This window comes from Ceratotherium simum, chromosome 35 (genome assembly GCF_057802395.1).
Source record: "Ceratotherium simum simum isolate JZ-2026a chromosome 35, ASM5780239v1, whole genome shotgun sequence".
Taxonomy (NCBI): domain Eukaryota; kingdom Metazoa; phylum Chordata; class Mammalia; order Perissodactyla; family Rhinocerotidae; genus Ceratotherium; species Ceratotherium simum.
This window is the reverse complement of record NC_141934.1, coordinates 22,719,564-22,740,537: the sequence shown is the minus strand read 5'-3', so window position 1 is coordinate 22,740,537 and position 20,974 is coordinate 22,719,564. Positions and strand designations below refer to the sequence as shown.

The 20,974-nt window shown below is 54.2% G+C and overlaps 1 protein-coding gene across 6 annotated transcripts in view; it reads left to right on the top strand.

Annotated features, from left to right (window-relative positions):
* CUX2 (cut like homeobox 2) overlaps positions 1-20,581 on the top strand; it is a 249,458-nt gene extending 228,877 nt beyond the window's left edge. For 5 of the 6 annotated variants that reach the window (XM_087423311.1, XM_087423309.1, XM_087423310.1 and 2 more), the window contains 6 exons: positions 3,080-3,855; positions 4,511-4,670; positions 11,585-11,854; positions 13,090-13,278; positions 14,544-14,817; positions 17,600-20,581. In XM_087423311.1, the coding sequence (XP_087279437.1) occupies positions 3,080-3,855; positions 4,511-4,670; positions 11,585-11,854; positions 13,090-13,278; positions 14,544-14,817; positions 17,600-18,401 (2,471 nt within the window). In that variant the 3' untranslated portion in view covers positions 18,402-20,581. Of the gene's footprint in view, positions 1-3,079; positions 3,856-4,510; positions 4,671-11,584; positions 11,855-13,089; positions 13,279-14,543; positions 14,818-16,979; positions 17,193-17,599 lie in introns of those variants that run through there. The other variant, XM_087423313.1, reaches the window with a different exon arrangement.
* The last annotated feature ends 393 nt before the right edge of the window (positions 20,582-20,974 follow it).

The following is a 20,974-nucleotide window of genomic DNA, read 5'->3' as shown; positions in this document are numbered from 1 at the left end:
GTCCCCCCATCCAGGGGTCAGTCACCCTCGAAGTGCTTTTTTTAAGCTTGTCCACTCCCACCCAACTGCCACCAGCCTAGGGAGCCACCATCGTCCCTCGCTGGGACCCTTGCAGTAGCCTTTTCCCTGCTCTTCCCGTGACATTCCAGGACCCGCTCCAGCCCATTCTCCACCCAGAGGCTGGAGGGATCTTTCTAGAGCACCCACAGGGTCATGTCACTCCTCAGAATCCTTCCGTGGCTCCCCATTGCCTTCAGGACAAAATCCCAGCTCCTCAACAAGGCCTGCAGCCCTGTAATCTTCAGACTCCTCCCAACCCCTCCACGCCTCTCACATGAACTGTTTACAGCCATGCCCATCCTCATGCTGTTCCCTGTGCCCCTAATGCCATCCTTACCCCGACACCTTTCACCTGGCCAACTCCTGCTCATCCTTTACCACTCAACTCAGAAGTCACCTCCTCCAGGAAGCCCCCCACCCCCATCCAGATGGATTGGATACTGCCCCTCCTTGGATCCCCCATAATTACCTATAGTGCTTGGTGCAGTGGAGCCAGACTGGCCTGGCTGCAAATTTTGGCTCTGCTGTTTATTAGCCATGTGACCTTGGGCAAGTCACTTAGCGTCTCTGTGCCTCCATTTTTTCATCTTCAAAATAGGCACAGTATTAGTACTCCTTTCTGAAGGTCGTGTGAGGATGGAATGAGATCAGGTGTGGCAGCGCCCAGCCTGGGGCCTGGCACGTGGAAGGGGCCCCTGAAATGTTGCCATCGTTACCGTTAACGTTATCATCATCGTGTCTCTATTGTTGTTTGTTCGTGTCACAAATGGCTCTGCTGGTGTGGCTGTCCCTCCCACCAGTCTGGGGGCTTCTTGCAGCCAGGGACCGAGTCACATCCCTGCAGCCAGGTGTAGTGCAACACGGTGTAGACCATTGCTGACTTAGAACCGGATTCTGGCTTCAGTGCTCCCACTCCATTTTTGCAGTGTCTGCTGCCCCCTGGTGGCGACTCCGAGCAAGTGTCCCGATTCCCAAGCCGCTGCAGCTGGAGCCGAATTTCCCAAGGGCCCTCCCTCCTTGGGGGGGGGGGGAGGCGGGGGAGGCTTACCTGGCCAGGAGCCTGCACTGCCCCACCCCTATAATCCGCTGAGGCCCTGCTGTGTGCACATCCATTTCTTTCTTCTTGGTAAGCTCCTATAGCCAGAGAGAGGCAATCATTCAGTAAACGTTTATTAAGCACCTACTGTGTGCTAGACACAGGTTATAGATTTGGATGAGACACGACATTGGAGTGAAAGTAACCATGAGAAACAATCTACTCTAACTCTCCCACTAAACAGACAGGCAACTGAGGCCAGAGAGGGGGTGATGTGCTCACAGTTACAGAGACCAAAGGAGAACTCAGGTCTCCTGACTCCCTGTACAGTGCCCTCCCACCGAGGGGTCAGAAACAAGGCAGCGGGGAAATTTGAAAGGCAGCATCACAGCAGAGGAAACATTGACACCAGTGGCCCAGCCAGGGGGTTTCCATTCAGGGTCTGTGAAGAGTTCAGCAAGAGGAAAAGTGCCAAGGTTATCACCCTACCCCCCTGACAAGAGTGAGTGCTAAGCATAGAGCAACTAGCAGTCCCCTGGGGAGGAAATGAACATGGCTGACTGATAACTCGGGAATTCTACTTCTGGGAATCGAAGGAAATGTCCAGAATGGGGACAAAGATTTATATACAAGCTTTTCCTTTATGGTTGTTCACAACAGGGACTAACTAGAAACAACCTAAGTGTCCAGCAGTGGGGGATTGGGTAAGTAGAGCAGAGAATATCCCTTCAGTGGCATATGCATCCGTTAAAGATAGAAGAACTTTTAATCACAGGGAAAAATACTCCTGTTGATACTAAGTGGGGACAAACCAGGCTACACTCCCACATATCGGGTATAATTGTCCATGCAGGGGGTTGCACAACAGCCCAGAAGGAAGTACATAAGACTATTTCGTGTGGTTGCCTCTGGGAGAACGGTTAGAGGGAATCTTTATTTTCATCTTAACTTTTTGTGCTTTCTTAGCTCTGCACAATAGGCACGTATTACTTTTTTTTAAATTGAGGCAAATTCTGGGGCCGGCCCTGTAGCTTGGCCGTTAAGTGTGCACTCCGCTACTGGCGGGCCGGGTTCAGATCCCGGGCGCGCACCGACGCACCGCTTCTCCGGCCATGCTGAGGCTGCGTCCCACATACAGCAACTAGAAGGATGTGCAGCTATGACATACAACTATCTACTGGGGCTTTGGGGAAAAAAAAGGAGGAGGATTGGCAATAGATGTTAGCTCAGAGCCGCTCTTCCTCAGCAAAAAGAGGAGGATTAGCATGGATGTTAGCTCAGGGCTGATCTTCCTCACACAAAAAAAATAAATAAATAAATAAATTGAGGCAAATTCACGTAACATAAAATTAACTATTTTAAAGTGAACTGGGCCGGCCCCATGGCTTAGTGGTTAAGTGCGTGCACTCTGCTGCTGGCGGCCCAGGTTCGGATCCCGGGCGTGCACCGACGCACCGCTTCTCCGGCCATGCTGAGGCTGCATCCCACATACAACAACTAGAAGGCTGTGCAGCTATGACATACAACTATCTACTGGGGGCTTTGGGGGAAAAAATAAATAAATAAAAATTAAAAAAATAAATAAATAAAGTGAACAACTCAGTGGCATTTAGTCCATTCACAGTGTTGTGCAGCCGTCACTGTATGGTATTCCACTGTGTGACCATGCCACTATTTCGTATCCATTCTCTTCTCTGTGGGCATTTGGCTTTGTGCCATTATTTTACTGTTAGAATAAATGTTGCCTTATCCCCATGAGCACTTTTACCACATATGCTACAATCTCACCGTCCACCTGATTTTTGACAGCTACCTAATATTCTCCCGTACAGATGGACCATGATTTACTTAACTAATCCCCAATTGTTGGACACAGAGGTTGCCTCCCACATTTTGCTGGTATAATGCCGTGCCGTGAACATCTTTGCCCTTTGAGCCATGCCCTGATGATGGGCCTCCTGCCACCTGTCATCCTCCTCTTAGGTGAGCCCAAGAACTCGACGGCCCCATCGAGCATCACCAACAGCACAGCCCCCGCCAGCGCCTCGGAAGATGCCATCAAGAACATTCTGGAGCAAGCACGCCGCGAGATGCAGGCGCAGCAGCAGGCCCTGCTGGAGATGGAGGCGGGCCCCCGGGGCCGCTCGGTGCCGCCCTCGCCCCCAGAGCGGCCGTCGCTGGCCGCCGTGGGCCAGAACGGGCCCCCGGCCTTCGTGAAGCAGGAGGACGGCGCTGGCGGCGGGGGCACCAGCTGCAGCGCCACGCAGACGCCCCTCACGGTCCTGTCCCCCGCCGCCTTCGTGCAGAGCATCATCCGCAAGGTCAAGTCGGAGATCGGGGACGCCGGCTACTTCGACCACCACTGGGCCTCGGACCGCGGGCTCCTCGGCCGGCCCCACGCCTCCGTGTCGCCCTCGCTCTCGTCCTCGTCCTCCGGCCACTCCGGCCAGCCCGGCGGGCGCGCCTGGCCCCGCGCCGACGAGGCCCCCGCGGGCCCCGAGGACGACGGGGCGGCGGCGGAGGACGAGCCCCCCCGGGCGGGCGAGCTCAAGGCCGAGGGGGGCCCCGAGGCGGGCGCCGGGCGGCTGGCCTGCTACCCGGCCTACGTGGCCCGCACGCCCAGGCCCACCGTGCCGCCGCTGACCCCCGAGCAGTACGAGCTCTACATGTACCGCGAGGTGGACACGCTCGAGCTGACGCGCCAGGTCAAGGAGAAGCTCGCCAAGAACGGCATCTGCCAGCGCATCTTCGGGGAGAAGGTGGGCCCGGCCCGGGAGGAGGGGGTCTGAGCGCCGCCGGGCAGAGCAGGATTCCCCCCCCGGGCTGCGGGGCCCCGACACCCAAGCCGTTTCCTGCATCCCGCGGCCCCAGGGCCCGCTGGGGACGCGCCCACGGGCAAGGCTGGCATTCAGTTCTCCGGCTGTTAGAGCAGCTGTTAGAGCAGCGACACGCTTCCATCTGGTCGGGAAACAGCCACTTGCCTCCCTCTTCCTGGACCGCCATCCCTCCCCTGGTCCGGCCACTAAGGGTTAAGGCTCAGCCCAGCGGGGTCTCCTGATTGGTGGTGCCCCTGGTACCGTTGTGAAGTGGTTTTTAGCATCACTCTCCGCTTAGCAGAGCGGCAGGCAGAGAGTCAGGCGAGTTCAGAGGAGGGAGAGGTGACCCAAGTGGGAGGCACAGGAGGGCTTCCTGGAGGAGGGGGCACTGAAGTGGTCTTAAATCCAGGTGGGATTTTTACCTGTAGGGATGTTGGGGAGGGCGTGGCAGGCGCCTGGCAGATGAACAAAGGAAGGCAGCCCTGGCCTGTCAGGGCACAGGAGTGAACAGTGCGCCCTGAGGGTCTTGGGGAGGGGGGAGGGGACAGCCGGGCTCCCAGGGGCCTGCTGACCTTCCCTTCCTGCCCACCGTGCCCAGGTGCTGGGCCTGTCGCAGGGCAGTGTGAGCGACATGCTGTCACGGCCGAAGCCGTGGAGCAAGCTGACGCAGAAGGGGCGGGAGCCCTTCATCCGCATGCAGCTGTGGCTCTCGGACCAGCCCGGCCAGGCCGCCGGCCAGCCGCCCAGCGCCTCCCAGGGTGAGTGCAGACGGGCCCTTCGAGGGGCGCTGCCAGCCCCCAACTGCAGAGGGCCCCACTCTCCCAGTCTGTGCAGTGGGGGGCCGTGCGGCTCTGCTGCCCGCGGCTGCCCCTCTCCGGCCCCACGGCCCCGGCACCGAGGGTTCTCCCCTGGAAGACTGCAGTGTGCGCCTAGCCGTGTCCTGCTCCCTGTCAGCCTTCCTTCACCAGACAGAGGCATCTGTCACTGGTTTTAAACCCCCAGGTGGCGCCAGGGTGCCCGGAGCAGGTGGAGAAAATACTTTGCAGGCAGAGCCCCACCCTCCCATCCCCTGTCGGGAATCGTTGATTGATCTCTTTTTCTCAGTAATCCAGCATGCAGCCTCAGAATCCTTCTTAGCACAGGGCTTGAGCAGCTGTTATCCGTCCATTAATGATGCACAGACAGAGTGGAGTCTGAACTTTGTCCGGGTGAGGAAACCGAGGCTCAGAGTGTTGCCCAAAATCACAGAGCCCGAGAGTGGAGGGATGGGGGGCTCCAGGGAGCCCAGGCTCCCTCCCCCGAGACGACCAGTGGGCAGGTCTGTCCTGGCCCTGCTGAGGTGCCCACCCAGGCTGTGAGGGGACGTGGCTGTGAGGACAGGACATCTGACCTGCCCGCTGAGACCAGAGAGGCAAAGACGAAGAGAGGCCGGACCCTGAGTCCGAAGCCCTCAGCTCAGTCAGTTTGCCCGTCTCTGAAGGGGATCGGTCCATGGGACAAAACCACATCTCGGGCTCAGGAAATGAACCAGACGGGCAGGTATGGACTAGGTTTCAACAGGAATGCTACCAGAAACGTACTGTGGAGCCACAAAAGCATCCTGGGTGATGGTGTTTATTTTAGAAGTTAGCGCCCACAGACGTGGCTACACATTGTTGTCATATCATGGCTGCAGGCTGTGCGTTAAAGTAAGAAGGAGCCCGGCCCACCAGCCTGGGGAGAGGGGCTGCCTGGGCAGAGCGGGGACCAGGAAGAGACGAGGAGGGCAGGGGAGGGGAGGGCTCTGGCTGTCTCCCTCGATTTTTGTCTTTAAAACAAACAAGATTTGAAGCAAACAGGGCAGTGTTAACATCTGTGAAAGTGATGGGCCCCAGGAAGGGACGGAGGACGGACATATTTTTCTTTTCTGTATATTCCTATAGCTTTGAAATATTTTATAATTAAAATTTCTAACTGAAAAACTGCTCCATAGGGCTGTTATGAGGACTAATACAACCGTTACAGTGACGGCGGTCACTTGTCACACCGTGCGAAACACTGCACTGCTTTCTTCTTTAATCCTCACATCAGTCCCGACAGGGGACTGTTTGTCATTCCCGTTTTACAGAAGAAGAAACCGAGGGTCTGAGTAGTGCAGTGACTTATCCAAGGTCACCGGCCCATTGGTGGCAGAGCCAGTGTCAGAACACAGGGCCATTAGCCATCACGCTCCCCGGCCTCTTAGGGTGCCTCTCGCAGAGCCCACACTTGTGAAAGGTTCCCATCCTTTTTGTTGTTGTGTTGTGTTGTGTTGTATTTTAATTAAATAATTTGTTTTATTGTGGTAAAATTCACATAACATAAAACTTACCATTTTAGCCATTTTTTTTAAATGTGCAATTCAGTGGCATTTAGTGCATTCTCAGTGTTGTGCAACCACCACCTCTGTCCAGTTCCAGGACATTTTCACGACCCCAAAAGGAAACCTCGCACCCATTAAGGCTCATTCCCACTCCCCACCCCCTGCCCCTGGCAACACCACTCTGCTTTCTGACTTGATGGACCTTCCTGCTCTGAACATTGCGTATCAGTGAATCATACAAAATGTGGCCTTTTGTGTCTAGATTCTTTCCCTCACCATCATGTTTTCAAGTTCATCCATGTGGTGGCACATGTCAGAATTTCATTCCTTTTATGGCTGAGTCATATCCCATTGTGTGGATGGACCCCCCTTGGCTATTGTGAATAATGCTGCTATGAACGTTCGCGCACGTGTTTTTGTTTGAACACTTGTTTTCAGTTCCTTTGGATCCACATCTAAGAGTGGAATTGCTGGGTCATATGGTAACTCTGTGTTGAACTCACTGAGGAATTTCCAAACTGTTTTCCATGGCGATTGCACCATTTACACTCCCGGCAGCGGCGTATGGGGGTTCCTGTTTCTCCACATGCTCGTCCACACTTGCTGTTCTCCCTTTTTGACTGTAGCCATCCTGGTGGATGTGACGTGGTATCTCGTTGTGGTCTTGATTTGCATTCCCCGATGTCTAACTGTTCGGCTTGTGGAAGGACTTGGGGGAGGACAGAGTTAGGCAGAGACGATCAGGATTGGTGTTCCTGGTGGGGGAACAGCACAGGCAAAGGCTGGGAGGCAGGAGCATCCAGGGCTTGGGGTGGGAGGTGTGGGCACTGAGGGTGGACACCTGGTCTCCTGACACCCACAGACCAGGAAGCCGGGCCGAGGCGCGTGGAGGCCCAGATGTGAGCGGTAGCTGCTGGCCCCGGGGCATGTGTGGTGGCTGATCCAACCAAGGCCACCACTTATCCACAGCCCGGAGGCGGGAGTGACCCACGGCCCACAAGTCTGGCTGACGGGCTGCGTCTGGACCTGGCCTAGCCACCCTTTTGTCCCCGGCCCCTCCACACGGCCACCAGGGCGGGGACTGGAAATGGAGGCCCACCATCCGGGGAGCTGGGGGGAGCCCGATGCAGGGAGGCTACAAAGCTCCCCCCCGCCGCCCCCCGAAGCCGCCAGCCGCAGACTCTGGCTTAATGAACCAGCCTCCTTAGCGACGCCCACAGTGGTCACCGTCGGTATTCCAGGCGCTTCTGTCCCAGCTTCTCAGAATTCCGAGCGTTGAGGAAGCCCTGCTCCCTACACGGTCCCTCTGTCTCCCCTCCGTCTCTCCCCCATCATTGTCTCTCACTGCCCCTTGTCTTTCTTGCTGTGTCTCTTTGTCCCCTCTCTCTCTGTCCGTCTCTGTCTCCCTCTTCCCGTGTTCCTCTTTCTCTACGTCTCTCTCACCGTCGTCTTCCACCTCTGCTCGCTCGCTCTCTCTCCCTCACCATCTCTCCCTCCATCTCCCTCCTTCCCTCTCTCCCTCACCGTCTCTCTCCCTCCCTCCATCTCTCCCCTTCCCTCTCTCCCTCACCGTCTCTCCCTCCATCTCCCTCCTTCCCTCTCTCCCTCACCGTCTCTCTCCCTCCCTCCATCTCTCCCCTTCCCTCTCTCCCTCACCGTCTCTCTCTATCATGACCAACCCTCCCGTTTGCCCGGGACTGAGAGGTTGCCCAGGACAGGGGACTTTCTGTACTAACACCAGGAAAGTCCTGGGCAAACCGAGACCGGCTGGCCACCCTGTTCTCCCCATTCTCCCCCCACGCCCCTACTCAAGCTCCCCCAGCGCGACTGTGCACGTCCAGCCCCCCAGCCCTTTAATTAGTGTGTTCCTCCTGATCGAGTTGATTTCTGAATCTTTCAGTTCTTTGGTCAGAAGCGGTCCTTGAAGTCAGAGCAGTGGGGAGAGGCCAGCATTCTGCCTGGGGTGGGGGGTGATGGGAGGGGGGCTGGTTTAGGGCTCATCATCTGGGTGTGTCTCCGTCTCCTCATCCCACTCCTTCTCCAGCTGGAAATCTGGCCCTTTGGGGGGCGGGGTGCAGATGGTTTTCCAAGAGGCAGATGCCTTCGAAGACCCTTGATTCTCCTCCCACTGAGCCCAGCCCCCTCCCCGGCCTCTCACTGTCCCGGGGTGGCCCCTCCCACCAGCTTTGTGTCTGTGCTGGTGACAGTGACAGGGGACATGTCCCTGTCAGCTCCAGCATCACACAGATGCCCCTGGGTGGCTAGGACTAGCCAATTTGGGGATGGAGGGGACATTAGAGTCTCGTGCCCCCACACATGGGCTGCCAGCCACACAAGCCTGTGATGCCACCACTCAGAACCTGGAGGCTTCCCTTTGCCCCTTTCAAAGGTAATGAGGGGTCTTGGTCGAAATTTATTCACTTGACAGACGTCTTCCCAGCACTCCTGCCTCCCTAGGCTCTAGGACTCACTAACACCTGGTCCCTGCCCTCCAGGGGCTCGTCTTGTGCGTAAGCAGACCTGAGAGGGCAGTCTTGGGCATAAGCAGACCTGAGCTCAAGTCCTGATTTTGTCTCTAGTCACTGTGTGACCTTGGACACATTGCCTAAGCTCTCTGAGCCTCAGTTTCCTCATCTGTAAAATGGGATGACAGCACCTACCTCCTAGAGGTGTTATGAGGGTGACTTGAAATCATGGGTGTAAAACATGTAGCACCACGCCAGGCAGTGGTAAGTGCTCAATAAAAGGAAGCTTTATTAATTTTTGTCATCATAATCGTCATTATTGGTGTCTCTGATAAGGGAGTGATCTGGCACAAGCAAGAAATTATAGTGAACTGTGACAATGTGTAGTCAGTGACCTATTAGACCCCAAAGGTGTGCACCTCAGGGAAGGGGCCTATGAGACGGGTCTTGAAGGATGCATAGGAGTTCAGGGTTGGGGGAAGGTCTTCAGAGTGGTAAGACCAGCCTGAGCAAAGGCATACCTAGGAGGTTTGTGGGGAGAGGGGTGACTGGAGGGACTGTGAGGAGCTCCAGGTCTGTGGGGTGGGCAGTGACAAGAAAGCCTTAAACACCAGGACAAGGAGGTAGATGTTCCTTGTGCAAGGAGCAGTGGGGAGCCATTAAAGCTTCTGGAGTGTGAGAGTGGTCTGATGAGAGTGATCCGCTCACCATCCACAAGGAAGGAAGAACCCACCCAGAGAGAGGCTCAGGATGTCCCTTCTGGAATCAAAGCCACTGCAGGACGGTTATGGGGCCCTTCCCTTCTTAGCCATCACAGATTTTTCTGTTTATTCTAACAAATTTCCAGTAGGCGGCAGTCAAATACCTTGAGGAAGAGGCACCCTTTTCTGCTTTGCCAGAAGGTACTATATGGACCAGCATTGGGATTCCTAGACCTTCCACCACACTCCCGCACCATTAGGGGCGTCTCCCTGGCACGTCCCCTGCCCTCCTGGAGTGTCAGGAGGCTCGGCTCACACTGGAAAGTCCAGTGGGTGACTCCACCTCCTCAGGGGGGAACCCCCATTGCCTCGTGGAGTCCCCCGATGGCCCCGACTAGGGGGTGTGAGTATAGTGCCGTGTGCTCTGTGGCCCCATTTAACAGTCAGGGATGGGGTTTGGCAAAGTCACCCCCCCACAAGATGTCTTCCAAATGGTTTTTCTATTATACATTCACACAAAGTGTCTTTTGACAAATGAAAGACGTGGTTTAAAAACTCACTTTTTTAATGTGCCAATGTACTATGGACATGTTTTCTTTTTTTTTCAGCTTTACTGAGATATATCTGACATACAACACTGTGTAAGTTTAAGGTGTACAGTGTGGCAATTTGATACATGTGTATATTGCAAAACGTTTACCACAAGATGGTTAGTTACGGGGCCAGCCTGGTGGTGCAAGTGGTTAAGTGCACACGCTCCGCTGCGGCGGCCCGGGGTTCGCCGGTTCGGATCCCAGGCACGCACCGACGCACCACTTGGCAAGCCATGCTGTGGCGGCGTCCCATATAAAGTAGAGGAGGATGGGCATGGATGTTAGCCCAGGGCCAGTCTTCCTCAGCAAAAAGAGGAGGATTGGCAGATGTTAGCACAAGGCTGATCTTCCTCACAAAAAAAAAAAGAAAAGAAAAGAAAAGTAGTTACCGCAGGCTTCACCTCGCATGATTACCACTGTGTGGTTGTTGCAGTGGTAGTTGTTGCTGTGATGGGGCCATGACCACTCTCCTCGAAGAACAACTGTCGAGTATTTAACACATTATAATATAGTGTTACTAACTACAGTCACCACGCTGTGCATCAGATCCTGAACTTGTTCATCTTATGGGGACATCTTCTCATTACATTGTTTTTAATTGCTTCAGGGACTCATCATATTTTATTTAGCTAATCTCTGGTGGTTGGACTTGGAGATTGTTGCCAATTTCATTTTTTTAATTTTCTTTTGGTGTAATTTCTGATTTACCGAAGAGTTGAAACAATAGAACAACAACTTCCTATACCCAACACACAGATTCACCAGTTCCTAATTTTACCACATTTGTGCTCTTTCTCTCTCCACCATTTGAGAAATTAGCTGGAAACATCACGTCCCTTTACCCCCTAAATGCTTCAGCAAGTAATTCCCAAAAATGAGAAATTTTACCATGATACACCACCATTATGTAACCCACCATCTGTATTCAAGTTTCCTCAATTGTCCCAATAATACCCTTTATGTGATTTCATTTTTCCCTGCCTGGGATCAGATTCAGCACCACTTGTAATTCATGGTCATGTCTCTTTAGTCTCTTTAAATTTGGACAGTTGTTCTGCCTCTCTTTGTTTTTCAATTTTGACACTTTTGAAGACTGGAATCCAGTTATTTTATAGACTGTCTCTTTTTGGCTTTGTCTGATGCTTCCTCGTGATTAGATTCAGGCCATGCGCTTTGGCGGGAATATCACAGAAGTGATGCTGTGTCCTTCTCAGTACCTCGTATCAGGAGGCACCGATTGTTGATTTGTCCTGTGGTTGGTGATGATCACTTTGATCATTTGGTTAATGTGGTGTCTGCCAGATAGTTCCACTGTAAAGTTACTCTTTTTCCCTTTGTGATTAATAAGTATCCTGCAGGGAGATACTTTGAGACTATGTAAATATCCTGTTCCTCACTGAACCTTCATCTGCTCATTTTTGCATCCAGGATGGTCCCTGCCTGAGATGTTACTGTGATCATTGCAGAATGGGCTGTTGCCAACTCTTGGCTCTAACAAACAAGCCTGCCCAAACTGTGTATGTCTGTGCCAGATTGTGCTAACTGCCTTCTCTGCCTCTCTGTGGCCCACAGCCAGTCCCACGGAACCGAGGTCCTCGCCATCCCCACCCCCTAGCCCCACGGAGCCCGAGAAGAGCTCCCAGGAGCCCCTGAGCCTGTCACTGGAGAGCAGCAAGGAGAACCAGCAGCCAGAGGGACGCTCCAGCTCCTCGCTGGGTGGGAAGATGTGCTCGGGCAGCCAGGCCTCCGGGGGCATCCAGGAGATTGTGGCCATGTCCCCAGAGCTGGACACGTACTCCATCACCAAGAGGGTCAAAGAGGTCCTCACAGACAACAACCTAGGTATGGGTGGCGGGAATCAGGGATGCTACATCCTGCCCTGGGCGGCTCCTACTTAAGGGAAGTGCCCGCAGTGGGATCCAGGGCCCTGGGGTACAGCCTGCAGGTGCCAGTCAGCCCTGGGGCATCCAGGACCCTCTGGGAGGCATCTGACTCTGACCTGGGTCCCTAGAGTGGGACAAAAGGGAGGTGAATGCAGGTCTGATATGACCTGAAATCCTCAGCCCACAGCTGTCAAAACTTCCTTCCAGAAGGACTGGGAGAATCCCAGTCACAGAGACTCTAGCTCAGTCCTGACCCAGGACTGACCTCCTGCCCTCGGGTCACAGAGGAGAAATCTGTTCTCTGATTCTTCTGCTTTTGGGATCACAAACCCCTCCGCCTCTCAGATCCAGGTCATGCCCCCCTCCCAGAGGGATGCACACAAACCCCAAATTTTTCACTACAATTTCTATTATAAAAATAAGGCATGTTCATTATTTTAAAACAGTACAGAAAAAATTCATTAATAAATAAATAAATAAAATCCCCCAGCCTCCCAGTCACACTCCTCAGTTTGTATGTATCTGACACTTTCTGAACACATGAGAATAAACGTACACCTAGTTTCTTCTTTTCTTTTTTCTGTGTAGATGAAATCACACACATACTGTCCTACAGTTTGCTTCTTAAATATTAACAGTTTCCTGGACACCCTTCCACACGGGAACGATTAGACTGTCTGCATTCTTTTTCACTGTTGTAAAATGTTTCAGGCCACGGATGCCCCACATTTTTTACCCAACCGATGGGCATCTGTGTTGTTTCCAATTTCCTGCTTCTCCTGAAATGATGTCTGTGTGCGTCTTGGTGCCCTCGGGCAAGTACAGCTGGAGGATGTATCCCAGGCAGTGGAATTGCCAGATCAGAGGCTATGCACGTTGACATTTTGATAGAATCTGTCAAATTATTGTCAAACAAGCTGATACTAATTTGTGCACATAGAGTTTGCAGACAATTTCAGAGATCCTCTAGCGGTGAAGAACATCTAGATAGTGACAGCATTTTTGTTGGTAGCTGTCTGGTCCCCATCCCCGAAATCTCCTCCTTTGCAGAAAGGACCCCTCCAGGTCCACCCCATGTGTCTGGTCCTTCCTTCCATCCTCGGGGGCTCCCTTGTGTCTCTGGCCTGTTTCTTGTCTTAGCTGGGAGCCCTCCGCCCAGCCTGGGTGACGGGTTGCCCTCTCCTCTGTCCCCAGGACAGCGGCTATTCGGGGAGAGCATCCTGGGGCTGACGCAGGGCTCCGTGTCTGACCTGCTGTCCCGGCCCAAACCCTGGCACAAGCTGAGCCTGAAGGGGCGGGAGCCCTTTGTGCGAATGCAGCTGTGGCTCAGCGACCCCCACAGCGTGGAGAAGCTGAGGGACGTGAAGCAGCTGGAGAAGAAAGGTGGGCACTAGGCCTCTGGCTCTGACTCGGGTTTTCCCCTTGGAACCGTGTCTGGCTGTGACCCAGAGAAATCCAGGGCCCCGATGGTCCAGTCTCAGCCTGGCGTGGGGCTGCAAGAAATCGCAGTCCCACAGAATAAACCGGAAAGCAGTTAGACTGTTCACCACTTCTCCCATTAAAATGCCAGTGCCCCGTCTCTCTCAGCATCCTTCCACGCAGCCATAGCTGCTCCAGAGTCTTCTGCCAACCCCAGCTGCATGTCCCCCATGAGCTCTCTCTCTGATCCCTCCATGCTCTGCATCCTCTCCCTGTTGTATAGATCCCCCTTTGCCCATCACCCAGATTCTGCACAACAAAGCTCAGAATTATGAGCACCCTCCCTGAGGGGTGGGTGTTGTCTGGTAGTCTCTTATGTCCCGGGGAAGATGTGCCGGCGCTGAGCGCCTGCTGTGTGCCCACTCAGTCTCGTGCTGTGCATAAGGAATTCCTGGGTCTTAAAAAGCTCAGGGTCCAGTGGGAGGTGAGATACGAGGAGTGGAAAAGTTGTCATCCAGGGCGCCAAGGCGGGGCATTGGCACCAGACAACCCTACAGTTGAGAACCTGGCCTGCCACTTCCTGGCTGTGTGACCTTGGGCAAGTTACGTCCCCTCTCTGTGCCTCCTTCTGCTTCCTCTGGAAATAAGAGCCCAGAGCATCTACCTCAGGGCATTGCTGTGAGGATTAAATGAGCCCCTAATACCTTACATCCTCCATTCTCAAGTGGGCTTTTTTTTTTCACATTTTGATGATTGGAGGTTCTGATGCATCATGGGCTTACCGGGTTTCTTTAAATTAACGCCCTGCCCCCACCCCCAACAGGACTAGTGAAATTCAGGGACACTTCTGACAATCAGGAGCAAGCATAGCACCCCTTTTTGGGCTCTTCCTATCTGTGAGGGCCCTGCTATGCTCTCTGCATACGTTAGCACCTGGGTGCTGACGACCAGACCTCAGACGCAGGCGTGTGCTCAGACCTCAGAGGCAGGTGTGCTCTCGGCAGGTGGGGCAGGCCCCATCTCAGTGGAGGGCTGGGGAGGGAGTGGAAGGACGGCAAGGAGGGAGTGAAGGATGAGACTGAGGGCAGCCCTAAGTGTGGGCCATGAGGGGCTCAGGGGGGCTGGCTGATGAGCCGCGCCCAGGCCCTGCTCTGCTCTGCTCGGGTGCCCCTGGGGGGTGGGGGTGGAGGCGGCCATGGGCCCCTCTCAGCCCTCCCCCCCACCCCCAGCCTACCTGAAGCGCAGGTACGGCCTCATCAGCACCGGCTCCGACAGCGAGTCCCCGGCCACGCGCTCCGAGTGCGCGAGCCCCTGCCTGCAGCCCCAGGACCTGAGCCTCCTGCAGATCAAGAAGCCCCGCGTGGTGCTGGCGCCCGAGGAGAAGGAGGCGCTGCGGAAGGCCTACCAGCTGGAGCCCTACCCCTCGCAGCAGACCATCGAGCTCCTCTCCTTCCAGCTCAACCTCAAGACCAACACCGTCATCAACTGGTTCCACAACTACAGGTGGGGGTGGCTGCTGGGAGGCGGGCAGGGGTCTCGGCCAGACCCCCTTCCCCGCCCGGGGCCTGGAGGGAGCCCATGTGGCGTCGGGGAACGGGGAGGCCGTCTTGGGTGGATGTTTAGATTTAGAATGTGGGCCGAACTGGCTGTAAGTCCCAGCTCCCCCATGTCCAGCTGGGACACCCCGGGCGTGTCACTTCACCTCCCCGAGCCTCAGTCTCCTGACCTGTAAAATGGGGACATAACAGGCTCTACTTGGGGCCGGCCCGGTGGCGCAAGCGGTTAGGTGCGCGCGCTCCGCTGCGGCGGCCCAGGGTTCGCTGGTTCGGATCCCGGGCGTGCACCGACGCACTGCTTGGCAAGCCATGCTGTGGCGGTGTCCCATATAAAGTGGAGGAAGATGGGCACAGATGTTAGCCCAGGGCCGTCTTCCTCAGCAAAAAAAAAAAAAACAGGAGGATTGGCGGATGTTAGTTCAGTGCTGATCTCCTCACAAAAAAAAAAACAAAACAGGCTCTACTTCATAGAGTCAGCCCGAGGATTCGATGGGCTATCATAGTTACATGAGACACCCGGCCCAGTTATCATCGTCACTCTCTTTATTATGACACCACCAGCTTGCTCTGCGTCTGCCTCTGCGAAGGGCCAGGGAATGGTGTCTGGGGCCCAGGCCTGGGGAACCCTGAGTACCCACTGGGCCTCATGGCAGAGCCCTGACTGGGGCTCTTGGCCTCTCCGGCTCCCCAGACTGAGGGAGACCCTTCTGGCAGCCCCTGGCTCCCCCACCTTGAGGGGCGGGTGACTCCTGTTTCTGTGGCTGCTCCTGCCGCCCTCCGGTCCCTAGTCCCGGGAGGCGCTGGCCTGCAGGGCCAGGCTTCCTGCGGTGTGACTGGGTCCCGCAGTCTAAGGAGACTGCAGAGGGGCTCTTGAGGCCAACCTAGAGCCCTGCAGAAAGGCTCAATGGATTTCAGGGACCATCTCTGAGGCGCCCCCGCCCACCTTCCTGAGCAGGAAGTGTCTCTGGTGCCCACGGGTGCCAGAAAGGAGAGCCCTCCACGCGTCCCGGGGCAGAGCGAGGTCTCTTGATCCCCAGGGGAGAAGAGGAGGGAGGAGCCTGGAAGGGGGCGATACTTGAAATCTCCTCCCCCCACAGCCCAGGCAGCACACAGACCTGAGTTCAAGTCCCGCCTTGGCTGTGTGTTCTTAGGCAAGTGACAGTGCCTCTCTGAGTCTCATCTCTATTTTTTTTTCTTTTTTTTTTGTGAGGAAGATCAGCACTGAGCTAACATCTCCCAATCCTCCTCTTTTTTTGTTGAGGAAGACTGGCCCTGGGCTAACGTCCATGCCCATTTTCCTCTACTTTATATGGGACGCCACCACAGCATGGCTTGACAAGCGGTGCGTCGGTGCACGCCCAGGATCCGAACCGGCGAACCCCAGGCCACCGGAGCAGAGTGCACGCGCTTAACCGCTTGTGCCACCGGGCCGGCCCTCTATTATTACAATTTTTAATTGTTAGCATCATTATATCAACAACGTTTACTTCATTATTAATATTAATGGGCAGAGAGCCACAGCACTGAAGGTGCTGAGGAAGCCTGTCGCTCTGTGACCTTGGAGGAGTCCTTGGGCCTCTCTGGGCCTCATTTGCTATCAGGAAACTAGTCAATGGGGTTAGACCCATTCCCGGCCCTCCTTGTTGTAAAACGTAGTGCAGGAGACTAAGTTTCCCTCCCACCGCAGGCAGGTGGTTGCAGTGAAGAGACAGGGTTCTGGACTGGAATTCGGGTACCCGGGTTCTGGTCCCAGCACTGCCCCTGTGTGCCGTGGTGACCTGGAGAGGTCACTCTCCACGCCTGAGTTTCCCCTTCTGGGCCGATGTCTAAGAGTCCCTGCAGGGGAGAAGCGGGGAGTTGTCACCCCAAACTAGATCTGAGTTTGACTTTGAGAAATGCTCTCGACCAGTGCCATCCACTAGAAATATAATGCAAGGCGCACACGTGATTTAAAATTTTCTAGCAGCCACATTAAAAAAATAAGAAAGAGATTAAACTAATTGTAATAGTATATTTTATTTAGCCCATATATACAAAATAACCATTTCCACATGTAATCAATATAAAAACTTTATTAATGAGATCTTTTGCAATTTTTTTTGTATCAAGCCTTCAAAATTCAGTGTGTCGGGCCGGCCCCGTGGCTTAGCGGTTAAGTGCACGGCGGCCTGCTGCTGGCGGCCCGGGTTCGGATCCCGGGCGTGCACCGACGCACCGCTTCTCTGGCCATGCTGAGGCTGCGTCCCACATACAGCAACTAGAAGGATGTGCAGCTATGACATACAACTATCTACTGGGGCTTTGGGGGAAAAAATAAATAAATAAAATTATAAAAAAAAAAAAATTCAGTGTGTCTTTTACCCTTATAGCCACATATCAAGTGCTCAAGAGCCACGTGCTGCCAGTTGCTACTGTACTGGATGGCACAGGTCTAGATCTCGAGCTCTGGAACCCAACAGTCCTGAGTTCAAGTCCTGGCTCTGCTACTTACTGGCTGTGTGTCCTGGGGCAAGTCACTCAACATCTCTGAGCTCTGAAGTAGAGCTAATAATAGCACCCACCTTGTAGGGTTGTGGAGAGGACTTACTGAGATGCTACATGTGAAGAAGCTTAGTGCCTGGTGAACCCCCAGAGAAGTGGGTGGGGTCAAAATGTCACCCACATGGGTTGAGTCCAGTGTTAGCCAGGTCCCCCGTCCAGCCCCTCGCTCACCACCGTCTCTGCCCCAGGTCCCGGATGCGCAGGGAGATGTTGGTGGAGGGGACCCAAGACGAACCAGACCTCGAACCCACTGGGGCTTCTGGTGTCCTGCCGCCACACCACTCCCACCAAGACCCTACACTGCAGAGCCCCGACTCCGAGGCTGAGGACCAGAAGCCTACCGTGAAGGAACTGGAGCTTCAGGAGGGCCCCGAGGACAGCGTCACAGCCCTGACCGCCCAGGACAAGGGGCAAGTGAGGATCAAGCAGGAACAGACAGAGGAGGATGCTGAGGAGGAGGCGGGCAGCCAGCTCCAGGACGCAGGGGAGCTGGACAAAGGCCAAGGTTCCCCCAGAGAGGGGCATCCCAACCCTCCGGGTAATGACAGACTCCCAAATGTGGCCCCAGGGCTCCTTTTTCCAGGTGGGACCACCCCAGACTGCCCCTCACTGCAACCCCACCAAGAGAGTGAAGGTGGGGAGCGGCTATACCCGGACCCTCTAAGTTTTAAGTCAGCCTCGGAGTCCTCACGCTGCAGCCTGGAGGTGTCACTGAACTCGCCCTCGGCCGCCTCCTCGCCAGGCCTCATGATGTCCGTGTCACCCGTCCCCTCCTCCTCAGCCCCCATCTCCCCATCCCCACCCAGTGCCCCCCCTTCCAAAGTGCCGAGCACCAGCCCCACTGCTGACACGGCTGGGGCCTTACACCCCAGCGCCAAGGTGAACCCCAACTTGCAGCGGCGGCATGAGAAGATGGCCAACTTGAACAGCATCATCTACCGGCTAGAGAGGGCAGCCAACCGGGAGGAGGCCCTGGAGTGGGAGTTCTGAAGGTGGGGGTGGGGGGCAGACCCGGGTGGCCACCTTCCCTCCCTCACTCACTCTCCCAGACAGGGTGGGGTAAGGGAGGGAGGAACTCAGCCGTCCAAATGTGGACAGCAATGTTATGGCGTTTACGTTTTTTGTTGTAATCCTAGTTTGATGAAGTTGTGAGCAAGTGGGTGGGGCAGGTGCCACGGCCTCCTCTTTTTGGCACCTCCCCCCCAGGGGGCACCCTCTCCCCCCCCACCCCGGCCTCTCTGCAGGAGGCGGAAGCAAAGTGGCTTCACATTTTCACCTGGAAACTGAACTCTTTTAGAAAAATAAATAAATATTTATAGACTTCTTTTAGATATTTTAATAAAGGATCCTTTGGAATTTATTCCCAGCTGATGCTGTTTTGATATTACAGAGAGTTATAAAATCAGGATGCTGCCACAACTGTTGCGAAGTATACACTGAAGTTGTGTCGTTTTTGCCACTAGATGAGATTAAAAGAAGACAATTGTTCAAAGCCATCACGAAACACTATGAGACTGACCAAAATTTAGATAACCCTCGAACCGCGGTTTTTTCCACATCTGTCTGTGAGACACAGCGCGTTGCTATTGTCCTTCCAGAAACCAAGCTGGAAAGAGAAAGTCCAGAAGACTCTAAATGCAAACCTCAATGCCGTTGAGGACGTGTTCCACTCTGGTGGTCTGTTTTGCAACCTGGACAACGCAGAGTGTCCCGTGCTGTTGTAGGTGTTGTAGAGGTGTGGGCTGTGGCCGACCGCCCTACCTGACGTGGTCCAGAACAAACTGGTTACACTACCTCTGGTCAGAAGCCTGTGCACATCGATCTCGTCCATCTGTAGACAAGATGTGTTTCCGGATCCTTTGGAAAGCCAGGCACGGAGGCAGGTGACTGGAGGAGGGGCACTTGAGCCAGAGTCACCCCATTCCCCAGCCTGAATTGTGGCCACAGCACAGGAAGCTTCCCCACCAGCTTTCCAGAGCAAGACTGTGGCCGCCATCCTCCCTCCTTGTGTTTTAAAATATCAGTGTTGATCATCCCACAAGCACCCAACGCCAAGAAGGAGATTCATGCAACTAGAGAGGCCAACTCCCCTCCTCGCTGTCTTCTCTCTCAAGTTGGCCCTGCTGCTGTTTCTGGAAGGCACCTGCAGCTCCAGGTCCATGCAGAACCAAGCGAGAAGGTTGAATGCGCCACAGCATGACCACCATATCCCAGTCTCCAAGGCCTCCCACCTGCCTCCCAACGCATGACCTTTTGGGCAGCAAGGACTCAACCCCCCAGCTCAGAGAAGCCCTTCCTCTGGCGTCTTCGTCATCTTGGTTTCTGGGGGAGAGTTCTCAGTTTGGATGGAACAGCCACCATATTGGTTGTTGAATCTCTGTCTCCTGTTTTGATGTCTTCTCCTTTTGCAAACTGTGTGGGAAGGCTGAATTTGGTGACTCCCCAGCTGAATCCAGAATGACGAGGAAAAGGTGGCCATATTCGGTGCCAATCCAGTGCAGGGGAGAGATGGCGGACGGGGGTTTCAAGGATGCAATCCAGCAACCCAGTGACCAGAAAGGGACAGCGGAGGGCCGTTCCAGAATCTCAACTCGCGTGCACCCAGCCCAGGCTGCGGTCTCCATGCCAGTCGGTGAAGAACGCAAACCTGCAGAAGAGCTCCTTTTCCGCACACCCAGGCTACGCATCGAAGAGTTTTCCACTGTATACATTTTTATCCAGATGAAGGTATTTTTATATTTTGACAATAGGAAACAGTGACCAATTTTCAGAGTAATCAGATGTGGAACAAACAAAACATCTCCTTTTAACCACCACCGCCCTATCTCAGCGAAGACAACCATGGGGGAACACACCACTTTTTGCTGTTGAAACCCACACCGCAGTGCACTCCAGGCACACACGCAGACTATGAGTCTTAGAGACCTAGATCTGGCTTTTGTGTAACGGGATTCGAATAAGCACTTAGCATAGTCTTTTGAACACGGAAATCCTATTGTGCCTAAAGCTGGCAGACCCGTGAACAACTTTGTCAGGCTCACGTCCTATGACGGTCAGAACAAAACAAAAACTCACAAAACCGTTTCTATGAGAGATTGATGAACTTTGTTTAAAATTTAAAAAAAAAAAGGAACACGTTCTGTAAACGCGTCGCTCAATACAGAATTGTATAATAATGTCTGGGTGTCCTGCTTGCTTTGTTCTGGAGCTGGGGGTGTGAAGTGGGGGGTCGGTCCTCAGAGGTGTTGTACAAAATGGTATTTTTACAAACTGGTTTTTGAGGGCCAGCCCTGGTGGCCTAGTGGTTAAGTTCAGCACACTCGGCTTCAGCAGCCGGTGTTTGGTTCCTGGGCGTGGACCTACACCACTCTTAGTGGCCATGCTGTGCTGGCAGCCCACCTACTAAAAAATAGAGGAAGATTGGCACAGATGTTAACTCAGGGCGAATCTTCCTCAGCAAAAAAAGAAAAAAAAAACCTGGTTTTTTAATTAGTTTGCCACCATTAAAACGTGGGGGCATGTCACATAAAAACTGCGATTACTGGCCTCTCTTGAAAACTGTA